The sequence below is a fragment of the Emys orbicularis genome, chromosome 12 (genome assembly GCF_028017835.1).
Source record: "Emys orbicularis isolate rEmyOrb1 chromosome 12, rEmyOrb1.hap1, whole genome shotgun sequence".
In the NCBI taxonomy this organism is placed as follows: Eukaryota; Metazoa; Chordata; order Testudines; family Emydidae; genus Emys; species Emys orbicularis.
The window spans coordinates 36,786,861-36,801,619 of NC_088694.1; the positions used below are offsets into that span (position 1 = coordinate 36,786,861).

A 14,759-nucleotide genomic window follows, 5' to 3' on the forward strand; every position below is an offset into this window, starting at 1 on the left:
TGTCACCTAAAAGTGAGAAAAAGCATTCACATGGCACAGTTGTAGCTGGCATGACAAGATATTTATGTGACAGATGCATTAAAGATTGATATGACACTTCATGATTCAACCACCATTCCAGAGGACATGCGTCCATGCTGATGACTGGTTCTGCTCAATAATGATCCAAAGCAGTGAGGACCAACATGTTCATGTTCATCATCTGAGTCAGATGCCATCAGCAGAAGGTTGTGGTTTGGGGGTGGGGGAGGGTTGGTGGTTCAGGTCCTGTAGTTTCTGCATCAGAGTGTTGCTCTTTTAAGATTTCTGAAAGCATGCTCCAGACCTTGTCCCTCTCAGAGTTTGGAAGGTGCTTCAGATTCTTAAACCTTGGGTCGAGTGCTGTAGCTATCTTTAGAAATCTCACATTGATACCTTCTTTGTGTTTTGTTAGATCTATAGTGAAAGTGTTCTTCAAACAAACAACATGTGTTGGGTCATCTTCTGAGACTGCTTATAACATAAAATACATGGCAGAATGCAGGTAAAACAGATCAGGAAACATACAATTCTCCCCCAAGGCGTTCAGTCAAAAATTTAATTCACGCATTATTATTTTTAACGAGCGTCATCAGCATGTCCTCTGGAACGGTGGTCAAATCATGATGGGGCATACAAATGTTTAGCGTATCTGGCATGTAAATACCTTGCAATGGTGGCTACAAAAGTGCCATACGAACACCTGTTCTCATGTTCGGGTGACACTGTAAATAAGAAGCAGGCAGCATTATCTCCTGTAAATGTAAAGAAACGTGTTTGTCTTAGCAATTGACTGAACAAGAAGTAGGACTGGGTGGACTTGTAGGCACCAAAGTTTTACATTGTTTTGTTTTTTAGTGCAATTATTTTACAAAAAAAATCAACATTTGTAAGTTGCACTTTCAAGAAAGAGATTGCACTACAGTACTTGTATGAGGTGAACTGAAAAATACTATTTCTTTTTTCATTTTTATAGTGCAAATATTTGTAATCAAAATAATAATATAAAGTGAGCAGTGTACATTTTGTATTCTGTGTTCCAACAGAAATAAATTTATTTGAAAATGTACAAAACATCCAAAAATATTTAATAAAATTCAATTGGCATTCTATTGTTTAACAGTGCAATTAAAACTGCAATTAATCACGACTAATTTTTTAAATGTGATTACTTTTTTTGAGTTAATTGCGTGAGTTAACTGTGATTAAACAACAGACCCACATTCAGTATAATATATCTATAATATCTCTCTGGGCAGATAGATGGATAGATAAACTACTATGATGGTATAATATTTTGTTAAACTTGGGAGGAATATTATCTTTTAGTTATTATTACTGTTCAGGATGGCTTAGAACTATCAGATCGAGATGCAAAAAAACAGGAACTACTGGATCAAAAGACAGTAGGGTGGACAGAGAAAAACAGATTCCTGAGGTAACATAAATACATCTCCAGGCAGTTTACTCTCAGTGTGTGGTGCATGGTCTTTAATCTGGCATGTAAGAGAATGGGGTCCAGTACTTCTTCACGGGCATTAACGAATGCAAAGCAATATTTGTAAATAGGCTGGTAGGTGTTTACCATGATATCTCTCACAAAAAATTCCCAATCACTGCACAGTTGTGCACTGTTCTGTGTGAATTTCTCACAGATATCACCTTCTATCCCAAATGTCCTCTTATGGTTGATCACGTGTACAGTCCATTTTGTGTCTGACCCTGTTCCTGTGGAAGTCAATGGGAGTTTAGACATTGATTTCAATTTGTGGTAGTTTGTGAAGCCCAGCTGACCATGGCACAATAGCACCATGGAGAAGTCTGCTGAGCCCAGCTGCCCTTGGCACTGCCTGGTCAATAGCAATTAGATGCAGAGGCAGGAGACTGGCTATACTGTGCTTGAGAGATGATGTGCATGGGCCAGAGCTCCAGCCTGCTGATCAGAATTTTCTCTGGCTCCAGTATGAGTGCCCAGAGCTGCTCTTTTCCTCCCTTTCACAGCCACACAGAACAAGCCAGAATCCAGTTTTGTCTCACCAAAAGAGGACAGCTCAGACCCTCAGCTGACGTAATGACATCAATAGAGAGGTACCTGTGATGGGATGGGTCACAGAGAGCCCCTTGGGTCTGCCACCTGACATGCTGTGACTACCTCTGAGCCCGTTTTAACCTGGCAGCTTGGGACTTCAGTGCTCTGACTTCTTGAGCCAGACATGCTAGCCTGCTACAAACACAGTCCCACTGGAGAGGGGTCTGGCATTTTAGATGCAGATTTTTCACCCTCCTCTTGGGGGGTAGAGCCTCCATACAAAAGGTGGGCAGACCCCCCTGTCCTCCCTTACCTTCCATCGGGACTTCCCTCCCTGGGCTCCCCTCTGGGTCAGACACTCCTGTGTCCCCCAAAAGGGAAGGTAGCCCAGATCCATCTGTAGGCTCACAGCTACCGGCTATGACAGACCCTTCACTGGCCAGCAAAATCCCTCCCTCCTTTTCCACTCAGGTTGGGCTTGCTTCCAACTACAGAGTACTTGGAGTCTGTTCCCACCACAGTGGTTACCAGGACCTCAACTTCCATCTTTGGGGTACATGTCTCTGTGCACCCCAGGGTAGGACCTGTCCCTTGCCGCCCTTCAACTTCCTGGCAGTCAGCAGCTGGGATGGCCTCCCTGTTACAAGGTGGAATATTCCCCTCCCCCAGCGAGATGATAACAGGACAGGAGCTGGCTTTATCCAGCCCCTCCCGCAGGGACTTGCCTTGAGCCCCGGGGCTACAGGAACTGCTTTCAACTGCCCCTTCCCCCAAAGCTGCGTTTTCCAGTGTTACAGAGGAATTAAAGAGACATTCCCTTATTTCCCCAGCAGAACATGTGACTTCACCCTCCCCTCTGGAGCTTTCAGCACAAGATTCCTTCTTCCTGCTAACAAATTCTGGGACAGATTTTGTCACATCAAAGAAATAATTTCCCAGTAGAAATAGTGCAAAATTGTGTGCCACTGGTGCAACAGTCAGCTCAGCCTGCAAATCACCAGCTTCCATGTGTACCTTAGGTAAAGGTGCAAGGACTTTGTAACCTCCCACCAGTTCCAATTCTGCCATTTTCCCTGGAAACAAATCCTTCTCATGGATCAGATCTCTCCTGACTACAGAAATTTTTGCACCCTTGTCCCTTAAACCTAGGAGCACTTTACCATTAAGTTTAACAGCATGCATATGCTCACTGCTCGGTTGCATAGAAGTAACCTTTACAAATCCTGTGTGGAAAAAGGCAGCAGACTGGGATACCCCTGTGCTCTGAGAAACAGCAGCTTCATGTGTTCCCTGCTGCCTGTTCCCACTAAGCCAAGGACATTTATACCTCAGGTGCTCAGTGGACTTACAATTATAGCACCTCTTGGACTCCTCTGCTTGTACAGGAGATTTGAGATGACTAACAGGGGAATGGGGAGGTGAATGACCAGCCTCCTTTTTCCCAGGGGTAAAACAGTGATTCTGCTTTCCACCAACCCTGTACCCCTCTGCCAGTGGTTTATGTTTAATTTCAGCTTGTGACTGCTCATAAGAGTCTGCAAACTCAGCCAATCCACCCACTGCATCCACCTTTTTGACCCACAAATACTGTTTTACCTCATCACTGCACATATTCAGGAATTGTTCGTGAGTAACCAAATCAAACACTCATTCAAAGCTTGTAATGCCTTTTCCCCTCACCCACTTACACAGGTCTATAATTTTTGAGAAGTCATCTGCTTCAGAGATAAAACGTGCTATTTATTATGTATTTTCATGTGCTGAATTCAAATATGACAATTAAAACAACTGATTGGCTACTGTTTCTAAGATATGTAAGTTTTTACATTTTATGTCTATGTATATTGTGTAGATAGTAGAGTTTTAATCATAAATTGTAAACCTAGGTCTTTTCATGTGTTTATGGTTGCTTTACATGATAATATTTCACCTGTCCTGTTTATGTAACACTTTAAAAATCAGCAAAAGGGTTATATAAATAAAATGTATTATGAAACAAAAGGCAAAAAACTATTATGTACATAGTTTAGTCCTATTCAGTGTCTACTCGGCGCTTCTTGGCTTGTCTCTTGTATTCATTAAATGGAGCATCTCTTGTCACTGTCCAGCAATAGTCTGCAAGCATTGATGGGCTCCATTTGCCCTGATAGCGTTTCTCCATTGTTGCAATGTCCTGGTGAAATCGCTCGCCGTGCTCGTCGCTCACGGCTCCACAGTTCGGTGGAAAAAAATCTAGATGAGAGTGCAAAAAATGTATCTTTAGTGACATGTTGCAACCAAGGCTTTTGTATGCCTTGAGGAGGTTTTCCACCAACAACCTGGAGTTGTCTGCCTTGTAGTTTCTGAGAAAATTTATTGCCACTAACTGGAAGGCTTTCCATGCCGTCTTTTCCTTGCCATGCAGTGCATGGTCAAATGCATCATCTCGAAGAAGTTCACGAATCTGAGGACCAACAAAGACACCTTCCTTTCTCTTAGCTTCACTTAACCTTGGAAATTTTCCACGGAGGTACTTGAAAGCTGCTTGTGTTTTGTCAATGGCCTTGACAAAGTTCTTCATCAGACCCAGCTTGATGTGTAAGGTTGGTAACAAAATCTTCCTTGATTCAACAAGTGGTGGATGCTGAACACTTTTCCTCCCAGGCTCCAATGACTGTCGGAGTGGCCAATCTTTCTTGATGTAGTGGGAATCTCTTGCACGACTATCCCATTCACAGAGAAAACAGCAGTACTTTGTGTATCCAGTCTGTAGACGAAGCAAGAGAGCAACAACCTTCAAATCGCCACAAAGCTGCCACTGATGTTTGTCATAGTTTATGCACCTCAAAAGTTGTTTCATGTTGTCATAGGTTTCCTTCATATGGACTGCATGACCAACTGGAATTGATGGCAAAACATTGCCATTATGCAGTAAAACAGCTTTAAGACTCGACTTCGATGAATCAATGAACAGTCTCCACTCATCTGGATCGTGAACGATGTTGAGGGCTGCCATCACACCATCGATGTTGTTGCAGGCTACAAGATCACCTTCCATGAAGAAGAATGGGACAAGATCCTTTTGACGGTCATGGAACATGGAAACCCTAACATCACCTGCCAGGAGATTCCACTGCTGTAGTCTGGAGCCCAACAGCTCTGCCTTACTCTTGGGAAGTTCCAAATCCCTGACAAGGTCATTCAGTTCACCTTGTGTTATGAGGTGTGGTTCAGAGGAGGAGGATGGGAGAAAATGTGGGTCCTGTGACATTGATGGTTCAAGACCAGAAGTTTCATCCTCTTCCTCTTCCTCGTCTGACTCAAGTGAGAGTGATTCTGGTGCATCAGGAGCCGGCAGTCCTTCTCCGTGGGGTACTGGGCGTATAGCTGATGGAATGTTTGGATAATGCACAGTCCACTTTTTCTTCTTTGACACACCTTTCCCAACTGGAGGCACCATGCAGAAGTAACAATTGCAAGTACTGTCCAAACCCAGTCATAGATTTATTCATATATCCAGTCAAAGATGTATTTTAGTCATTTCTGGTTTAAATTGAGATCCCTTCCCTTTATAACTCACTTATCCTCCGCCATTCCCAAGTCAAGGGTCATATATACTGACCCAATAGCATATCTTGAAAACTAGAGCCAATCAACAATTTTAAGCATCATTTTCTTTCTCAGTGACCCAGAATTAGTAAAGTTTGACTACATTTATTTCAGAAGCATTTTGGCTGTAGAGCAGTGTTATCTAATAAATCTCTCATTTCATTTACAGAAGCCACATTACTCAACCCAGATCCCCTATTAAGACTCCTGAATTTAACCCTATAGGTTTCAGGTGTAATCTGAAACTGTTTCAAAACCAGTTCCTTTAATTTACCATAGTTTGAAACATCATCAATAGGCATCTTATTGAATATGTCCAGAACTCTTCCAGTCAATATTGCCATCAACGTAGTCAATTTTTGGTCATCATCAGGAATTGCATGGAGGGTGCACAGTCTCTCAAAGGTGATGAAATATTCCGCAATATCACTGGATTCATCATTCTGTAGACATAGTCACTCCCATTTGTGGATTTTTGGGGAAGTGGAGCCAGCTGCTGGAGGGTTTTGTCTTTTCTACTCCATAACAGTCAGTTCATGCTTCTGGGCCTCAATCTGGGCCTGTATTTCTCTGTCTTTTAACTCCAGGGCTAGCCACCTCTCTTCTTGAGCAGCTTGTTGGGCTAACCTCTGGGCTTCATGGCTCTGTTGCGAGCAGCTTCTTCCCCAGCTGCCTCTGCCTCCATAGCCCTTCTGTGTGCAGTCTCTTCCCTGGCTGCCTCTGCTTCTTTGAGCCTCAATTGAAAATCACAGTCCTTTGCCTTCTCTTCTGCTTCCAGTCTAGCCAGCTCTAGTTTAGTAGCTGCCTCACTGATAGTCATTTTCCTGCTTTCTCGTGCTTATTTCCCTCACCTGAAATAAACAAACAGAAAATAACAAACCAGTAACCACTTTGTCTGTTCTCCAGCCAGCACAATTAAAACTCACTTAAAATCACTATCAGTTTCTCAAAGCAATCAGCTGTGCACAGATCCTGCTTGACTATGCCACTGTGACAAGTTGGGTCACAGAGACCCCCTTGGGACTGCGACCAGATGTGCTGGGACTACCTCTGAGCCCATTTTCCCTGAGAGCTTGGGACTTCAGTACCCTGCCTTGTTGAGCCAGACATGCTAGCCTGCTACAAACACAGACCCAGGCCTGAACCACATCCCCCAAAAGCTGCAGGCTGAACTGAAAACAGATTAAGAAGTGCTCCTGTCTCTAGCACCCATATACTAGTTCCCAATGGGATCCAAACCCCAAATAAATCCGTTTTACTCTCTATAAAGCTTATACAGGGTAAACTCATAAATTGTTCGCCCTCTATAACACTGATAGAGAGATATGTACAGCTGATTGCTCCCCCAGGAATTAATTACTTGCTCTGGGTTAATTAATAAGTAAAAAGTGATTTATTAAATATAAAAAAGTAGGATTTAAGTGGTTCCAAGTAATAAAAGACAGAACGATGTAAGTTACCAAGCAAAAAATAAAATAAAACACGCAAGTCTAAGCCAAGTACAGTAGGAAAATAAATGCAGGTAAATCTCATCCTCAGAGATGTTCTAATAAGCTTCTTTGACAGACTAGACTCCTTCCTAGTCTGGGTCCAGCAAATACTCACACCCCCGTAGTTACTGAACTTTCTTCCGGTTTCTTTCAGGCATCTCTTTAGGAGGGAGAGCTATCTTTTGAGCCAGCTGAAGATAAAATGGAGGAGTTTTCAGGGTCTTTTATATTCTCTCTCTTGTGGGTGGAAATCCCTTTCTTCTCCTGTGCAAAATCACAACCACAAGATGGAGTCTCTAATCATCTGAGCAAGTCTCATGTCTATGAATGATTCAGTTTTTGGCAGGCCGGCGCCTGAATGTTTCAATGTTTCCAGGACAGCTCAGATGTGGATTTGCATCTCCCAAAATCCATTGTTAGTTAAGGACTCCCAATTACTTGAATAACCCCTTCACATTATGTTGACCAAATCTGCCTTATGTGCTTCCTACAGCAAATACTTTAAATACAAGCATAGAGCCAACGCTTATAACTTCAGATATAAAAATGATACAAGCATACAAATAGGATGAATATATTCAGTAGATCATAACCTTTGCAAAGATATGTTACATGGCATATCTAGCATAAAACATATTCCAGTTATGTCATATTTATACTCATAAGCATATTTCTATAAAGCATTATGGAGTGCAATGTCACAGTACCCATTTTCACAACCTGGACCCTGGCTCCCATATTTACACTGGCATGACAGAGAACAGTGTCATAGCATCAGCAGGGCTATTTACATGAGTAAGGACTACAAAGCTGAAGAGAGGATTTGCAGAATAAGGCACCTAGAGAGTTTTTAAATAATTCAATGCCCAGTTCCCTTTGTGATATGTACCTCACACTCTTGGGCTCTTTTGAAAAGCCCAATCTCAGGGCTAGTCTACACTAGGAGCGCTGCAGCGACGCAGCTCCACCGATGCAGCTGCACTGCTGTAGCGCATCTGGTGAAGACGCTCTACGCCGACGTGAGCGAGTTTTCCCATTGGCATAATAACTGCATCTCTGCAAGAGGCGGTAGCTAAGTTGGCTGGAGAAGCTGTCCCACCAACATAGCGCTGTCCACACCTGCACTTAAGTCAGTGTAATTACGTTGCTCGGTGGGGGATTGCTTATTCGCACCCATAAGTGACGTAAGTGATACCGACATAAGTGGTAGTGTGTACAAGCCCCCAGTCTGTAACAACCGTGGTTGTATTAGGTATAGTATTGCCCTCTACTTCTAACCAATATCAATAGGAACTGGGGGTTCCAAGTAGCTAAAGGATTAAGCCCTAAATAAGGGTGCTGGTCACTCCTGGACTCTGAGTCAAACATCATTGTATCACTGATTGAATGTCCTCACAATGTCCCAGAACATTCCTATCACATCATATCTGCCACAGAAACAGAGCTGGTGCTAGCCCTTTGGGGGCCCTGAGCAGGAATATTTTGTGCCCCCCCACCCAATACTAAAACAGGCAAGTTCTTATAATAAAAAGCGAATGGGGACCCCCTTGAGGTGCTCAGGGCCCTAAGCAATTGTTTAGTCTGCTTATGCCTAGTGCCAGCTCTGCACAGAAGAGCTAATGACTGTTCTTCCATATACCACACCCCAAAAATACTAATACAAGCAGCACCGTGTAGCTGTCCCCCAACAGGCAATTTGAAAGAGAGTATGCTACAAGGAGACAAAGTTAGATTGTGAATAATTCTGATCACATAGTCTGTCAGTCAGACAGCCGCTACATATTTCAGCTGGTGCAATAGCATAAAATATGATTCATGAAAGGATTAAAAAATGGGAACAATTTTGAGTGGCCATCTACAGATTCAGAGAGTCATGATGAAGGTGAGATAGAGAAAGAGAGAGATAAGGAAAGAGACAGAGAGAGATGAACATATGTCACTATTTGACCACAGAAAGAAAGAGTCAAAAAGTGATATATATTCATGATATAGATATAAAAGATACTGGATATAAATATTTTACTCTTAATGCTATATTAAAATACTTTCTGCCTATCTGTCTTTGTTCTAGATTGAGAAATAATATTATCAGAGAGAGAGAGATTCAAATAGTAATATAAAGATATAGATATATAATTCTATGTATCTATCTATGATCAATTAGAAATATATATTCCCAAATAAATGAGTAGTTGATGGATAAAAATTATCACACACACTGTTTACCAAGACTGCTTTATAAAATTCTCTTCCAGATGAAACACACTGAAGAAACATAATGAGCATACGGAATCACACGACTGTCTGAGAATTCATCCTTGTGGGGTTTTCCAATCACCCCAACTTGCAGGTTCCGTTGTTTCTGATCTTCCTTGGTGTTTATACAATAACCCTGACAGGAAACGTGCTCATTATCCTGGTGACATCAGTTGACCCCTCTCTCCATAGCCCCATGTACTTCTTCCTCCGGAACTTGGCCTCCTTAGAGATCGGCTTCACTTTGGTCATCGTCCCGAATATGCTGGTCAATCTCTTGGTGGAAAATATAATCATTTCCTTTGCCGGCTGTGCATCTCAGCTCTATTTCTTTTTCTTCTTTGGGACAGCTGAGTGCTGCCTTTTGACCTCTATGGCCTACAACCGTTATGTGGCCATATGCAACCCGCTCCGCTACCCAGATATCATGAATAGAAGGGCTTGTTTCCAGTTGGCTGGACTCTCATGGTTCTCTGGATTTCCGGTGGCCACTGTGCAGATGATGTGGATATTCAGTCTGCCATTCTGCGGGCCAAATCATGTCAACCACTTCTTCTGTGATGCCCCTCCCATGCTGGAACTGGCCTGTGCTGACACCTCTCTCTTCGAAATTGAGGCCCTCACAGCAACTGTGCTTTTTGTCATGTTCCCATTCCTCCTGATCTTGGTCTCCTACATGCGGATCATCACCACCATCCTGAGTATGCCCTCAGAAGAGGGCAGACGCAAATCTTTCTCCACCTGCTCCTCTCACCTGGTGGTGGTGACTCTCTTCTATGGCACAGCCAGCTCAACCTACTTCCGACCCAAATCCAGCTACTCCCCAGACACCAAGAAGCTCATCTCTCTCTCCTACACAGTGATCACCCCCATGTTAAACCCCATCATCTACAGCCTGAGGAACAAAGAGGTGAAAGGCGCCTTGAGGAGAACATTGGAGAGGAATCTCTTTTCAGAGAAAATGTAATTTCTTCAGGCCTATGATTCCATTCAGTTCTGTTGGGCCTGTTCTCCTCTTAGTTACCCAAGAGTAAATCAGGAATTATGCCCTTGGAGTTAACAGACTGAATCTCTTCTTTCTCACACTGGTATAAATCAGGAGTGGCACCTCCCAAAATAAATTCACCATTTCTGAGACTAATGTAGGACCGAGGAGAATCAGCTTTTGATTCAGGAGGGGTGATTGTTACCTGAAATTCTGATGGACTTGAATGAATCCTGAAAACTGTACCTGGTTTATGTTCAGTAAAATGCCAAGAATATTATTTTGTTCTCTTTCTTTTGATGTGTGTTTCTTTTGTTTGCTTAGCCACTCTCCTTTAAGAACATCTCTTTTCCAGCATATTATAAGATCGTGGAGTGCTAGCTCTGTTGCAATAAAGGCTGATAAGACTAATCTGTTTAATCATTATTCTAAGTACTCTAAATCTGTGTGTTTAGTTGCATTGACTTTGCGTTGAGTTTGTCTCATGATGAAGGCTAGAGTTAATAATCTAAATTTGGTATCATTTGAGCAAGAGATATACAAGATATAGACCCCACCCTCCAAACAAAACAGCATTTCAAATGGTTGGCAGATATTACCAAGGTTTTTATGTGCACATCTGGGGGTCAAAACATAACTCTGATCATGCCCAAAATGGTCTCAACCAATCAATTTTTACCGCATCTAGCACATCACCTACAGTCTCTTTGGTAAAGCAATACTGAAAACATTATTTGAAAAAGAATTAAGCTCTCAGGATAGGCTTGAAACTGAGGTCTATGCAACCAATTGACTAGACTATGCATGTGCAGAAAGATTAGCCAAGGGGCTTGCTAGCTGTCCAGTTTTCATAGGCTAGCTCACGAGGGCACACTTTTGATGTTGACCTGTGCTGCACACAAGTGGCCTAAGTTCAGAAACTACCCTTGGCAGTGAGCTGAAATTAAACAAGGTATGTTGCTACAATCTGCCTCTCTCAAAGATGTTTGGTTTATTTTTATTTTTGGGGAAACATACTTTGAATACAGCAGAAAATTCAGGTGTCAAACTGTGGTCATAAAGAATATAAATGATATGTGAATGCTTGCAGGCAAAGGAGGATGGGGGAAGTGGAAGGGAAGGCTTTGGAACTGTGGTGAGGATAGGAATCGTAGTCAGGAGATAAATGGGATGGGTGCTAGGGGGTTGAAGTCAGAGGAAGAGAGTGAGGGAATAGTAAATAAGTGTGGGGAGGTGTTTCTGGGTTTTTCAAATTTTTTTACCCTTCTCGTCTGCATTAGCAAACTGGAAAGGACTTCTTCATCTTGTCCATCTTGGAGATTCCCGGCAATGCAGCACATACAAGTGAGAGCCGTTAGGCATGGGATTCTGGGTAACCATTAGGTGGGGGATCTGTGCCAAGGCAATAAAATTTATTTTTGACAAAGACCTGGAAGTGCTGGGCTCCCACACTCTATCTGTCTAGTTTTTTGGGAGATGAGAGCACTCAGCACCATACAGGATCAGGACATATAAGGTAACTAGATAAATTCATACACATTCTGCTCAGATAACAAGAGAAATATCCACATACAGAGCTTTACTCTGAACAGTCAAACTCTCATTGAGCTCAAAGCAACAAATCACCGCTTTGCACGTAAAAACTCCAACCTCTGGGAACTCCCACCTTGGAGGGTCCTGGAGTCTGGGCTCCAACTTGAGTTCAGAAATATACACTGCAATTAAACAGCCCCACAGCCCAGACCCTGTTAGCCTGAGTCAGCGGGCATGGGCCAGCTGTAGGTTTTTACTTGCAGTGTAGACCTACCCATAAAGTTTTATCCCTTAGGCACATAGGCCCAGATACTGAGCCACCCTTTCCACTACTCCATCAGGGTGAAGGAACTTTAAAGTGATTGTAAATGTAACTGTAGTTAACATGCTCCCAATTCAAGGCCTTTGCAATATCATCAGTCATAAAGTAGTAGGAAAGCGCATTGAGATCAACTGATGAAAACTGTTGTTTAAGAACTAAGTATTATTAGTCAGGGAACTGAGTGCAAATGAAAATCAGGCTCTAAAATATTATTTCGCAGTGTGGAAAAATTTAGGGTTTAATCTTCCCTCATGTTCAGCTGAGGTAGATGAGGAAGAGTAGATTAATAGACTCCAAGGCCAGAGGGGACTGTTGTGATCATCTTTTCTGACCTCCTGTAGAACACAGAACAGACAACTGCCCTGTAGATGAGCAAAAGTTGATTAAGGACCCAATTCAATAGCACAGTTAAGCATGTGTCTGACCTTAACTATTCGATTAGTTCAGTAATCTTCAAGTATGACATGCTTAAAATTAGGCACATGTTTATTTGCCTCCCTGAATTGGGTCCTAAATCTCTGTGTAGTTTTGTGTTCCTAAAATAACAATGGATTAATGATTTGTTCCAATATTCTCAATTCTTAATATTTGAATGGTCTTACTAAATTGACAGACAGTTCCTTTGAAGGTACTCAGAGTACACTGTTTGTTGACAAGGTAAGTGAAGATGAGTTGAGCTAGAGAAACAAGAAGTCTTATCAAGTGCTACCAGTTCTCATCTTCAGTGATTTGAGATTTACCCTTTCAAGGCCTGATTTGGTGACATTCAAGTCAGTGGGGCCTTTGCCTTTGGATCAAATTTCAGATGATAATTAGAGGGGATTGGAAACTGGGAAAAAATGTATCTGGTTCTTTTACTGATATTTTTTATCCGGCTTTGGAAGGTTTTGACTAGCAAAGTGTATCATGGAACCTAGATTTGAACTTTAATGATATCTAGATAGAATTCAAAATCTGAAGTGTTTTTGTTAGACACATTAGTAAAAGGAATCAACAGATCCCTCTTTAGTTATCTATCTATTGATCTAGGTATCGATCTATAAATCTATATATGAAACTGAGGTGCCCAATTTATGATGAATTTCAATAAGATTGGGTGCCTATCTCTCTCATCTCCTCCTGGAAATCCCAGTCTAGAGTCTTATCATGAGCACTACTTACTTTCTGAAAACATTCTGTAGTATTAATTTAAATGTGCCAATAGAAAGTGTTTGCTAGAATGTCGGTTGAACATGAAGACAAAATCAGCACATTCCTAGTTCCTGTATTGACTCAAAGCCCTGATCCAAAGCCTGTTGACATCTATGAGAATCTTTCCACTGACTTTGGAGGGCTCTGGATGAGCCCCAAATACATAAAAACAACAGAGCATCTGAACAATGACGTAATTTTTTTAAAAAATGACATTGAAATCGATGGGTCCAAGCCAAGGTAAGTGAGAAGAGAATCAGAACCAATAATATTTATGGAAATTGTTTAGCCTCCCTCTACCTATGAATCTCAGTGGGTTACATTCTCCTCTCAGTTACGCTGCTGTAAATCCAGAGTAATTTCAATGTATTCAACTGTATTCCAGCTGGCAACAGTGTGTGACAAAGTTCCTCCTCTGCCTAGGTGGGTCCTGCACTTTTTGGCAGAATTGCTCACCTCAGAGGTTCACGGCAGCCCTCAGTTTGGCCACTTCTGATAGAGGCTCAAACCTGCCATTCACTCAGCTAACCTCATCACTGGCCAGCATGGGGGAAAGGGAGAACAATCCTTGCAGTCTCTGTATCCCACCTAGTGGGTCAGGGACAGGCCAGATCCCTTTCCAAATTAGACCTTTCCTTCTGGTGTTTCTCACAGACCAGGTCAACTCCTCCTGTGTCCGATCAGGAGTTGGGGGAATGGGGGGAACCCGGGCCCACCCTCTACACCGGGTTCCAGCCCAGGGTCCTGTGGATGGTAGCTGTCTACAATGTCCCCTGTATCAGCTGGGTGACAGCAACAATTCCCTGGGCTACTTCCTCATGGCCTTCCCCCAGCACCTTCTCTATCCTCACTGCAGGATCTTCCTCCTGAAGCCTGATCACGCTTGTACTCTTCAGTCCTCCAGCAGCACACCTTCTCACTCTGTCCTCCTTGTGTGCCCCCTCACTAACTGATGGGAGGTCCTTTTTAAACAAGGTGTCCTGATTAGCCTGCCTGTCATAATTGATTCTAGTAAGTTCTTAATTGGCTCCAGGTGTCTTAATTAGCTTGCCTGTCTTAATTGGTTCCTGATTGCTCTAGGGCAGCACCCTGCTCTGGTCACTCAGGGAACAGAAAACTATTCATCCAGTGGCCAGTATATCTGCCTTCTACCAGACTCCTGTACCCCAGTGGTCTGGGTCTGTCACAAGTGTAAATGGGAAATCCTATTAGGTGCCTTTAACCGTCTGCCCAAATGACTTGCTTGGGCTCAAACAGGAAGTCAGTGGTAGAACTAAAGTCGTCTTCAGTTTTCCTGAGCTAAATTTTCAAAAGCTATAAGCAATTTTTGCCGCATTAAGTTTTGGG

The 14,759-nt window shown here is 42.6% G+C and overlaps 1 protein-coding gene across 1 annotated transcript; it reads left to right on the forward strand.

Annotated features, from left to right (window-relative positions):
* The first annotated feature begins 9,403 nt into the window (after nucleotides 1-9,403).
* On the forward strand, nucleotides 9,404-10,348 carry LOC135886729 (olfactory receptor 10A4-like). The gene is given in 1 exon segment (XM_065414510.1): nucleotides 9,404-10,348. A coding segment is annotated over 1 exon segment (945 nt).
* The last annotated feature ends 4,411 nt before the right edge of the window (nucleotides 10,349-14,759 follow it).